General features: G+C 41.2%; 1 protein-coding gene across 2 annotated transcripts in view; it reads left to right on the top strand.

The window, feature by feature from the left end:
• The first annotated feature begins 1,342 nt into the window (after positions 1-1,342).
• Positions 1,343-12,459, top strand: part of LOC124041344 (ectonucleoside triphosphate diphosphohydrolase 5-like) — a 31,284-nt gene continuing 20,167 nt past the window's right edge. The window contains exons 1-4 of one of the 2 annotated variants that reach the window (XM_046358830.1): positions 1,343-1,472; positions 2,893-3,229; positions 5,848-5,988; positions 6,704-6,779. In XM_046358830.1, the coding sequence (XP_046214786.1) occupies positions 3,227-3,229; positions 5,848-5,988; positions 6,704-6,779 (220 nt within the window). In that variant the 5' untranslated portion in view covers positions 1,343-1,472; positions 2,893-3,226. The remainder of the gene's footprint in view (positions 1,473-2,892; positions 3,230-5,847; positions 5,989-6,703; positions 6,780-12,459) is intronic. The other variant, XM_046358832.1, reaches the window with a different exon arrangement.

Raw genomic sequence — 12,459 nt, 5'->3', positions numbered from 1 at the left:
ATACCTCTGCGAGAATTTGTTTAATTTTAATTACCACGCTAAGAACACTTGTCTGCAGATCATTTTGTAGGAATCTTATCAATATTACAGTTACAAAACAAATAAAATTGAAGCTACCAAAACGATAAAAGATATGCAGCGTTCAAAACAAATTGAAACTCAAAAATCTGACTACTCTGTGTTCAAAAGAACTGCGAACTCTGAGAAAAAAACGAGTTCCGACTGGAAAAAATTTTGAACAGTTATCCAAGTAACTGAAATTCTGGCATTTTTATAGAACTCCGTCTTTTCGACATGAAGATCACTGATGTCATGATTTGATCTCGTTTTTTTCAGAGTCCGCCGTTGTCTTAAAAACACCAGGGAGCTCTTTGTTTTTTTCTTCCCACATCATCACCACACACTGACATAATTAAACAGACACTCTTGTGTTTTCAATACAACTGGGGTTCCCAGTTGCCTTGAACGCATTTAAATCGGAGATTTCCGAGTTGTTTTGAACGCGGTATCGGGGGTTGGTTTGAGACAGCGATGATAGAGAAAGATAGAGCGATATTAGAGAAAGAATAGAGATATTAGAGAAAGAATAGAGCATAACCTGTTCTCTTTTTTACAAATCCATTCCATTGGCCCTAAGGTGCAAACTGCTTTCCGGTGAGACAAATTAAGTGTGCCTGATGTTTTTCTGTCTTCTGCTTTTTCAAACTTTACTTTTGGGCAAAACGGTGGCAGTATGAACAAGGTGGAGGACAACCTTTTAAGATGGCACATAGTTTTCAAAACAAATTTAACCTTGGATGGAGTTCTTATACATATTTAAGCCAGTGTGTCCATGATGTGTGAAATTGATTTTGTTAACATACTAGCTATTGTTTTTAGGTTGTTTTTATATAAGTGATTCATTTATCATGCTAGGTATGGTTCTAGTTGACGCAACAATTTTCATATGAGAGTCAATGCTCTCCTGGCTTCGGGGAGAACAACTTCTACTTGATTTGAAAATGTAGCTTTTGTTGCAATGGGTGAAACATACTAATGAATTTTGAATACAATGTACGTTTCTCTTGAGTAAATTAACTGTGTACATAGACAAATCTGTTCATAAATATGTCCAGCATGGAAGCACATTTAGCAAAGTATAGAAAGGCAAGCTTATTAATATTCAGACGTGCAACAGTCCAGCATCATTGTATACGTATTTCACAACGTGCAACAGTTTAAATATATTTGGCGTGGTTTTATAACAGTAAAAAAAAATAAAGGATAGGGCAGTGGAAGGAACTTACTACGCCTCACCCAGCAGACTGTCGACCAATTGCGTTCACGTTCTCATGCTGCGTCACGCGGTTGCTAATAAATGAATCGTCAAGCAATCCTTCTCAAAAAACAAAAAAAGCAATCCTTCTCAAAGTCAGTGTATGAGTCAAGCCATCGTCCGAAATAGGAATATCGAACATACAACTGGAATCAGAGTAAGTAACTACTTATGATCCACGCATAGGTATGTATCCATCTTTTGTTTTGTAAGTTGTCTTCAAAATCAGCAAGCCAGGGACCACGCCAGTTACAGTAGCTTGCTCGCTGCGAATAAATTCTGACATCTCTCACAGCCCTAAAATACAGTGACAGTTAGCCTGCCACTATTCCAGGTACATACGAATTCATACTAGCAATGCAAAAGTGAGAAACCCACTCCATGTCTTGTCTTACAGAAGTCACAGGTCAAGAGAAGCTGAGCCTTTGATAATGACTCTCTGTTCCATTACACATTGTATGTCATTGTTGGACAAAGGCATCTTCTGTATGGCCCGTAGGAAGTTTTTGTTAAAATTGTTTGAACACTAACATGGAAGCATAAGGACATTATCTTTCACATCAGCGAGGAAACATATTCAAAACGTTATATTAATTTAAACATTGTTAAGATGTTCTCACACGGCAATATCTCCATGTTTACAGCGCTTGTTTACGGAAGACAACGCGACCACCTGTGCAAATACCTTTTATAAACTGTGTGGTTCGAGCCCTGAATGCTGATTGGCTGACAGCCGTATACCACTGGTATGACAGAACATGTATTTTTACTGCTCAAATTACGTTGGTAAACAGTTTATAATAGCAATAAGGCACCTCAGTGGCTTGTGGTATATGGCCAACAAACCACAACTAAGGGCTGTGTCCAGGCATGCCGTGATGCGTTGTGCCTAAGAACCCCCCCACACACACACTTGTGTTATGTCATGACATACCTGGATCACCTATTGCAATGTGCCTTTTTGTTATGTAAATCGAGTGTTAAATGATATGAGGAGGAGACTGGAGTGTCGCTTTAACACCTGATATACTTAACAAAAGGCACAGGTAAGTCATCACAAGTGGATGGGGCGGGCTTTCCTCATGTTGTTGTCTATTGCACCTCTATTGTTCCTCAAGCAAGGGGGAGGCTGGTGATATCACAAGCAAGGCACTTAATTTAGATTTTGTTTACCTAGTCGGCTGGGAGATTTGAAACGTGACCTTTCAGTTACTGTCCCAAAGCTCTTAACCGCTAGGGTACCTGCCACTCTTTGAATGCAATACCACTTGAAGTGTAGTTGTCTAAAAAAACACACATTTGCTCAAAAAAAATGTTTTCTCCCATTAGTGTGTACTTTTTATATTTGGGATATTGCTTTTCAAAAGAAAAAGTTCCAAAATCACTGGAGGGTGTCTTTTTTTAAATGTAATTATGTAGCTAGCTAGTACTAGTTAGAACAGTTTCTACATTCTACTGATATAATTGAAAATCTTAAAATGATGAGTACAGGTGGCCTAGCTAGCTAAACCTTGATGTCAATTATTGAACAGCTTTCTATCAGATGGCTAACTGCTGTATGTCTGTTTCATTTATAGGAGGAACACCAGAAATGACAGCCTTTAGTTTTGTATGGAACTGCAGAATGTGCCTTACATACACCAGTCACCATGAGGTTACCGAAGATCAGTTTTTTTGTCTTCTTGGGCTGCCTGGTGGCTTACCTGATGTTTGTTAAGCACCACTATGATAGTGTAAGGCCAGCAATCTCTAAAATACCACCTCACTTCCACCCCAGATTGGGCTTGTCGGGCAACCCAAACAGACCAACCTCCTCAGAAGTGGTCAGCGGACGTTTCCAGTATGGCATTATTTTTGATGATGGGAGCACAGGGACAAGGATCCATGTCTTCAAGTTTCAACTAGAGGACAATGGTACGGTACATGTGATAACAAATATTACACCCCTTGCCTGGGAGAGGTAGAAAATAATGTAGAACATTTACTTCCATACCTCTCAACCCGAGAATGTATATAGGTTCTATTCCATCCATTCATGGACTTGTTTGGGTGCATGTACATAGAATAAGCTGCATCTGCAAATGTAGTTTACCAAACGGAATCAATTAAATGTAGCTTTTTGCATTGCTTTTAGCATTTGTCAGCCATGTGAGGCAGCAAAAAGTGTTAATTACAGATTTGAATTCATGTGAGAAGGCTTTCAGGCTTAATTTGTATTATGTGATGTTGCCATTACAAAATGCACAAATTCATTACTCTGTTTAGAGCCTCATATTAGGCTTACGATGCCTCCTATCAGGAATCCAAAAAAAAAAAGTTTCTGTAAAGCTTTGCCAAATGGCTTAGTTATCGCATTATTTCAACATTAAGATAAATCACATAAGTGCTGTTTTGGCGTTATTGTTAAATCTATGATTGTTATTCTAATGGTTTCCAAGCACCTGCTGTTTGTTGAAATAGCCTTAATCGTTTTGCAGAGACATGTCAGTAGGTCATAAGCATCACAGAAGAAACGTATAAATTCTGACAAGATGGAACAAGTCACTTGTTAAGGCAGTGTTATGTAGGCTACTGTATAATAGCACGCAGCTTGCCATGGATCTCTGCCTTTGGTAACTATTAGCATTAGTTAAATCTACATTATCACCCTACAATTCCCTTTAAATTGTGAATTGTGTAAGTAGATTTCTGCAGTGGGCTTTATACAACTATTATGTTGTTTTTGTCTTTTCTCCCACAGAGGCTCCTAAATTGGCACATGAAACATTCAGAGCAATAAAACCAGGTCTATCTGCATATGCTGATGATCCAGAAAAGGGAATCAACTTCATGTACATTGCAATCGGAAAGTTTTCAGACCCCTTTTTCCACATTTTGTTACGTTACAGCCTTATTCTAAAATTGATTAAATGCTTTCCTCAATCTACACAATACCCCATAATAACAAATTGAAAACGGGTTTATAATTTTTTGCAAATGTAAAAAAAACTAAACAGAAATACCTTATTTACATAAGTATACAGACCCTTTGCTATGAGACTTAAAATTGAGCACAGGTGCATCCTGTTTTCATTGATCATCCTTGATGTTTCTACAACTTGATTAGAGTCCACGTGTGGTAAATTCAATTAATTGGACATGATTTGGAAAGGCACACACCGGTCTATATAAGGTTCCACAGTTGACAGTGCATGTCGGTGCAAAAACCAAGCCGTGAGGTCGAAGGAATTGTCTGTAGAGCTCCGAGACAGGAATGTGTCGAAGCACAGATCTGGGGAAGGGTAACAAAACATTTCTGCAACATTGAAGTTCCCAAGAACACAGTGGCCTCCCTCATTCTTAAATGGAAGAAATGTGGGACTGCCAAGACTTCCTAGAGCTGGCCACCAAGTCAAACGGCGCAATCGAGGGAGAAGGGTCTTGGTCAGGGAGGTGACCAAGAACCCAATGGTCACTCTGACAACTCCAGAGTTACTCTGTGGAGATGGGAGAACCTTCCAGAAGGACAACAATCTCTGCAGCACTCCACCAATCAGGACTTAATGGTAGAGAGGCCAGACGAAGCTACTACTCAGTAAAAGGCACATGACAGCCCGCTTGGAGTTTGCCAAAAGGCACCTTAAGGACTCAGACCATGAGAAACAAGATTCTTTGGTCTGATGAAACCAAGTTTGAACTATTTGACCTGAATGTCAATAGTCACATCTGGAGTAAACCTGGTACCATCCCTACGGTGAAGCATGGTGGTGGCAGCATCATGCTTTGGGGATGTTTTTCAGCTGCCGGGACTGGGAGACTTGTCAGGATCGAGGGTAAAATTAACAGAGAAAGTACAGAGAGATCCTTGATGAAAACCTGCTCCAGAGTGCTCAGCACTTCAGACTGGAGCGATGGTTCAGCTTCCAACAGGACAACGACCCTAAGCACACAGCCAAGACAACGCAGGAGTGGCTTTGGGACAAGTCTCAATGTCCTTGAATGGCCCAGCCAGATCCTGGACTTGAACCTGATCGAACATCTCTGGAGAAACCTGACAATATCTGTGCAGCTACGCTCCCCATCCAACCTGACAGAGCTTGAGAGTACCTCCAGAGAAGAATGGGAGAAACTCTCCAAATACAGGTGTGCCAAGCTTGTAGCATCATACCCAAGAATATTTGAGGTAGTAATCACTGCCAAAGGTGCCTCAACAAGCACTGAGTAAAAGGGTCTGATTTACTTATGGAAATGTGATATTTCTGTTTAAAAAAATATATTTTTGATACATTTGCACATCTAAACCTGTTTTTGCTTTGTCATTATAGGTGTGTAGATTGAGGAAAAATCTAACTCTAAAATGTATTAAAAAGGCTGTAACGTAACAAACTGTGGAAAAAGTCAAGAGGTCTGAAAAACTTCCCAAGGACACTATATTGACAAAAAGCTTTGTGCCACATCTACAGCTAACAGTCCTGAATGTAGGCAATTTCTTATTGCCCTGACAATGTCTTTTGAAATCTAATCCATTGCCTTCTCTGTGGGTTGTTTTTCAGTGTAAAGAAGGGATCTTGGAGCTGTTGGAGGTGGCCCAGGACGGCATTCCCTCCTCTGTGTGGAGCAGCACTCCTCTGGTCCTCAAGGCCACTGCAGGCCTTCGCCTCCTGCCTGGGGAGAAGGCCACACACCTGGACAGGGTGAGCCTTTCGCCGCAGGTCACTGTCTGGACACTGCATAGATAGATGACCAGGCCACAAACACTCTGCACAATCCTCACTCTACTCCTGTGGAGTTATCTTTCGTTTTAGACGTCTTGTTACATTTCACTCTGATTTCTGACGTTACACTGTAAAAGTTGTGGTGGAAAGAGAATGTAGGTTGGCAGCGGTCAAGGCATGAGTTGCCCACTTAGAAATTAGCTAAGCAATGTATTTGCATAACATGTCTACATTCACCCCTAACTGTAATTCTGTAATACTATCAGCTGAAAGCAATTGTCATGAGTTTATTGTATAAGTGACCTGTTATTATCTAGTTTTATCGCCTGTCGGTGTTCCGGATCCTCCACTACTCACACATCCTCCTCTCCACCTCTCTCTTTCCCCATTCAATAGCCTATAACGGATTCAGATCAGGACGACACATCCTGAATCTATAATATTGCTAATTAATGTTTTTAATTGACCTGTTGCATTGATCCCTCTACCTTCTACGTAGCAGTGTTACCTCACCCAACCGCTTTGTACAACAAAGGGAGGTGTGGCTTGAATTCAATCTAAATAGCCAATTACGTAAATGGTCTACATGCATGTATTGAAAATAGTTTTATTATAGAAAGAATGTACCTGGAGTATGCATGTGGAAAACGGCTTCCAAACATGATTGTGGACTTACCTAAAGTTTTCTATCAAGGTGAGAGAGGTGTTTCTGGAGTCTCCATTCCTGTCCAGAGGGGACAGTGTGTCTATAATGGATGGCACTGATGAAGGTATGTCTAGCCTTCAACCACATGTCGTTTCACAAAACACTTCCTTCCTGTGCAGGTATTTCTACTGTCATGTAGGGCTGTGACGGCCGTGGAATTTTGGATGACTGTTATTGGTCAGCCAAATGATCTTGGTCACCGTTTGACTAGTACAGAAAGATACATTGTCTGCTCTCCTGACTGACTGCATGTGCTGCAGGGAGGGTCGCCTTGCCTAGGCAACCAATGACTTGTTTGCTACAACACCATGTTGTTTTGATTGTTTCAGCAAGAAGCAACAAAGTTTAATCGAAGATACTTGTAACTAACCCAGCGTCGTTTCCAATGCGAGCAAATTTAACATAGTGGGCAGAAAAAGCACGGAGGTGGGCAGAGTTAAGTACAAGCTAGTGAGATCCTAGTGGCACGTGTTAGCATGTATTTGCATATTTCCTATATGCAAATACAGTGAAGCGTGCGTGTGCAATAACTCAATTCACCCGTACACTTCTAAAGAATGCAATTTTGGCAAAGGATCAAGTGGACAAAACACAGTGCACTCTGTTCATAAGAGATTCTAGTTTTGGGAACAACTGAATTGAGATGTAATGTTTCATCAATGTGAAAATTTGCAGAACGTCGGCCAAGTTTCCTCTAGCTCCATATTCTCCCACTTCCCGCCACTGGCCATTCTCTCATCACCATATTTGGTGGTGAGTGGAAGTTTTAAACCAGTGGTCACCAACCGGTTGATGGAGATCAACCAGTCGATCGCAAAGGCATTTCTTGTCTTATCACCAAACTTTTCTGGGAAAAAAAACAACCACGATAAAGCCTTGTGTTCCTACTTTTTCCTTTGTTTCACACTGTTGGCAGTAGGAGCACTTGATTCAGCAGCCCTAGTGCTGGGAAGGCAGTGTTCTCATTTTTTTTCTTTAAACCATTTAATTTGTCTGAATGTTGAACTCTGCCTACCCGGCAGTCCCAGAGAGCAAATCAAGTGCTCCTATAGGCCTACCGGTGGCCAATCGGAGCTCAGATCAGTGTCTGCACTGTTTCCTCAAGCCATAGACTGTAAAAAGAACCTTGAATGCACAGCAAAGTTGATACTGCAAGATCAAAGCTTTTACAACTATAACTAGAGGGACTCAACAAATACAGCAAAGAGCTTCTGTTTTTATGATTAAGTTCATGTTTAAGTTGTTATTCAGCACTGTCAACACTTTGTTCAACACTTTGTTCAAAACACTTTTCTAAGCCATGAAATGTTTGTTCTCCCTAATTCAACTCCCCTACAGTGCCAGTCAAAGTTTGGACACCTACCCATTCAAGTTTTTTTTTTTTTTTTTTTACTATTTTCTACATTTGTAGAATAATAAGATATCAAAACTATGAAATAACACATGGAATCATGTAGTAACCAAAAAAAGTGTTAAACAAATCAAAATATATTTGAGATTCTTCAAAGTAGCCTCCCTTTGCATTTATGACAGCTTTGCACACTCTTGACATTCTCTCAACCAGCTTCACCTGGAATGCTTTTCCAACAGTCTTGAAGGAGTTCTTACATATGCTGAGCACTTGTTGGCTGCTTTTCCTTCTTCATGGTCCAACTGTGGTCCAACTCATCCCAAATCATCTCAATTGGGTTGAGGTCAGGTGATTGTGGAGGCCAGGTCATCTGATGCAGCACTCCATTCTCCTTGGTCAAATAGCCCTTACACAGCCTGGAGGTGTGTTGCGTCATTGTCCTGTTGAAGAACAAATGATAGTCCCACTAAGCGCAAACCAGATGCGATGGAGTATCGCTGCAGAATGCTGTGGTAGCCATGCTGGTTAAGTGTGCCTTGAATTCTAAATAAATCAGTGTCACCAGCAAAACACCATCTCCTCCATGCTTCACAGTGGGAACCACACATGCAGAGATCATCTGTTTACCTACTCTGTGTCTCACAAAGACACGGTGGTTGGAACCAAAAATCGCAAATTTGGACTCATCAGACCAACGGACAGAGTTGTACCGGTCTAATGTCCATTGCTTGTGTTTCTTAGCCCAAGCAAGTCTCCTTCTTGTTTTTTTAGTAGTGGTTTCTTTGCAGCAATTTGACCATTAAGGCCTGATTCACGCAGTCTGTGTTTGCACCTTTAGAGTTCAAGTAACAATCTGAGGTGCAGTTAATTGCCATTTTCTGAGGCTGGTAACTCTAATGAACTTATCCTCTGCAGCAGAGGTAACTCTGCGTCTTAATTTCCTGTGGTGGTCCTCATGAGAGCCAGTTTCAGCCAGGTTTTTGCGACTGCATTTGAAGAAACTTTTTCAAAGTTTTTGAAATTGCTTATTTGAGCTGTTCTTGCCATAATATGGACTTAGCCTTTTAACAAATACGTTTGAAATGGTAGACCATTCCATTCTTGTGGGCCGGCTAAGGGGTTTTGGTGTCTCTGAGGGGTCTTTGGCCTGGTTTGCTAACTACCTCTCAAATAATGCAGTGTATAATGTCCGAACATCTGCTGTCTCAGCCACTGCCTGTCACCAAGGGTGTACCCCAAGGCTCAATCCTAGGCCCCACTCTCTTCTCAATTTACATCAACAATATAGCTCAGGCAGTAGGAACCTCTCTCATCCATTCATATGCAGATGATAGTCTGAAACTTACCTGGCCCCTCCCTGGATTTTGTGTTAAACACTCTAAAACAACACTTTCTTAGTGTCCAACAAGCTTTCTCTGCCCTTAACCTTGTTCTGAACACCTCCAAAACAAAGGTAATGTGGTTTGGTAAGAAGAATGCCCCTCCCCGCAGGTGTGATTACTACCTCCTGAGGGTTTAGACCTTGAGGTAGTGACCTCATACAAGTACTTGGGAGTATGGCTAGACAGTACACTGTCCTTCTCTCAGCACAAATCTAAGCTGCAGGCTAAGGTTAAATCTAGACTTTGGTTTCCTCTATCGTAATTGCTCCTCTTTCACCCCAGCTGCCAAACTTATGGCTACGTAATTGATATATTAGCAGGTAAGGGTGCTCTCGAGCGGCTAGATGTTATTTACCATTCAGCCATCAGATTTGCCACCAATGCGCCTTGTAGGACACATCACTGCACTCTATACTCTTCTGTAAACTGGTCATCTCTGTATATCTGTTGCAAGACCAACTGGTTAATTCTTATTTATAAAACCCTCTTAGGCCTCACACACCCTTAGATATCTACTGCAGCCCTCATCCTCCACATAACATCCATTCTGCTAGTTACATTCTGTTAAAGGTCCCCCGAAGCACACACATCCCTGGGTCGCTTGTCTTTTCAGTTCACTGCAGCTAGCGACTGAAATGAGCTGAAACAAACACTCAAACTGGACAGTTGTCTTAGGTCTCTCCTTTATGTACTGTTGTGTGATGTGTGTTTTTGTCCTATATTTTTAATACCAGCCCCCTGTCCCTGCAGGGGACCTTTTGGTAGGCCGCTATTGTAAATAAGAATTTGTTCTCAACTGACTTGCCTAGTTAAATAAAAAAAATATGTTTACCACCCCTACCTTGCCACAACAACTGACTCAAACGCGTTATGGAAAGATATTCCACAAATTAGCTTTTAGCAAGGCACACCCGTTAATTGAAAAGCATTCCAGGTGACTACCTCATGAAACTGTTTGAGAGAATGCCAAGAGTGTGCAAAGTTGTCAAAAGCAAAGGGTGGCCACTTGGGAAGAATCTCAAATATAAAATATTGACATAACACATATGGATACATGTAGTAACCAAACAAGTGTTGATGTTTTCACTATTTTACAATGAAGAAAATAATAAAAAATAAAGAAAACCCTGGAATGAGTAGGTGTGTCCAAACTTGACTGGTACTGTACTTCTCCCTACAACCAGCATGATAGCTGCAATGAATGAGTATTGCAAAGTGTTTCAGATTAAGCTTTTTTATTTAGCGGCTTGTCTTAGTGGTATTATTAGCGGCTTGTCTTTTAATATCAAGGAATAATTCACTTGTTTTGGTCATAGGAGTAACGACATTAATTGGTGCATGAGGCAAATAATGCAGTGCGACTTGAGTTTCGCTGTGAGCTGGAAGACTTTCCCTTTTTCTCAGCGGAAGGAGGGAGAGCGGCGGAACACTGATTAGGGTGAGAGGCAGCCTGATTGCTGCAATCTCCCTCCCCTCAGACTGCATCTGATGGTCAGTCAATCAGTCCAGTAAAAACAATAAGCAAATTATTATGTTCTCAGCTGTGCCTCAAGTAATATACAACAAATTATCTAAACGGATGCTTCTGATTTATACATCCTGAGAGACATCGGGCCCCTATCTGTGGTTTCAGCACGTTGTAGTGGCACGTGTTAGCATGTATTTCAGCACCATTTTCCTGCAGAAATGGAAAGAATGCCCAGGCGTCCTGTCTTCAGTCAGCTGTTTGTTCCCCCCCACGGTTATGACCGTTAATTTATTTACTATGTCACATATGTGCAGCTATGGGCACTACGTCATTGCTCTCTCGCTCTGCTGGGTGTGCATCTTGCTGTTTGTCACTCAAAGGGTGAGGGGCTAAAGCTCATTGGCTGAAACTCTAATTGCTAGTGGGGTGGCCCACGTGGAGGAAAATGTGGGGAAAATGGCTTCCGTTAAATAGTTTCTTTCAAACTAGGGATTTGTCGCTAATTGAGGTAAGACAGTAATTCTGCTCATAGATTACGCATGGTATGAACTACACATTGACACATGCAACCCAAAGTGGGAGGTTTAAAGAATACTTACTAGTCACCAAAGTTTCAGAGCATGTCTTCAACACTGCACTTATGGGAATTGGCCTATGTGGATAGGGCTAGATTTAAATGTTTATTACATAAGAAATGGGTCTTTCTATAAATAAAGGGGCCAATGTGTGACATCAGGGTCAACATTTCTAAATGATTTGATACACATTTAAACATGATTTTCTTGCAGCTTCACATGTAGTTACAAGAATAAAAGTCTAGGTAGGCACAATGAAACTGTAAATCCACCTAGCAGCAATAAAACAACTACATGTCATTCAAAATGTCACAAGAAACATGGACACCGCATGTTTATTTCTCATGTGTAGTTGCCAGGTCTTTTTGTGCTTTAGTCAACTTCTCCATTTATAGCCATGCTAAACATAGCTGAAGAATTTTTAATAAACATTTAAGGTTAGTCAGTGTTGGACTAGTAACCGGAAAGGTTGCAAGTCAAACCCCCGAGCTGACAAGGTACAAATCTGTCGTTCTGCCCCTGAACAGTCAGTTAAGAACAAATTCTTATTTTCAATGATTGCCTAGGAACAGTGGGTTAACTGCCCGTTCAGGGGCAGAACGACAGATTTGTACCGTGTCAGCTCGGGGGTTTGAACTTGCAACCTTCCGGTTACTAGTCCAACATTAACCACTAGGCTACCCTGCCGCCCCAAACCACCATGAAACCACCCTGAAAAAGATCAACAGAATTTATGTTTTAATAGTTGATATAATACAATCATTATTCAGTAAACTCTTCAAGCATGTGTGTCTGTCTTAGACTAACAGTCAAATTCTTGCTTCCTCTGTCCTTGTTTTCTCCACTCCTTGCCTCTTCTTGAACGTGCATTGTTGCCTGAGGGGAGGAACTTTGACTCCTCTCCCCCAATGTGCTTTGAGAAGGTGAGGAATGGGGAAACCCATTGGATAAGGTGAGAGGGGAAGGAC

Source organism: Oncorhynchus gorbuscha, linkage group LG08 (assembly GCF_021184085.1).
Source record: "Oncorhynchus gorbuscha isolate QuinsamMale2020 ecotype Even-year linkage group LG08, OgorEven_v1.0, whole genome shotgun sequence".
Classification (NCBI taxonomy): domain Eukaryota; kingdom Metazoa; phylum Chordata; class Actinopteri; order Salmoniformes; family Salmonidae; genus Oncorhynchus; species Oncorhynchus gorbuscha.
This window is presented reverse-complemented; position numbering and strand designations above follow the sequence as displayed.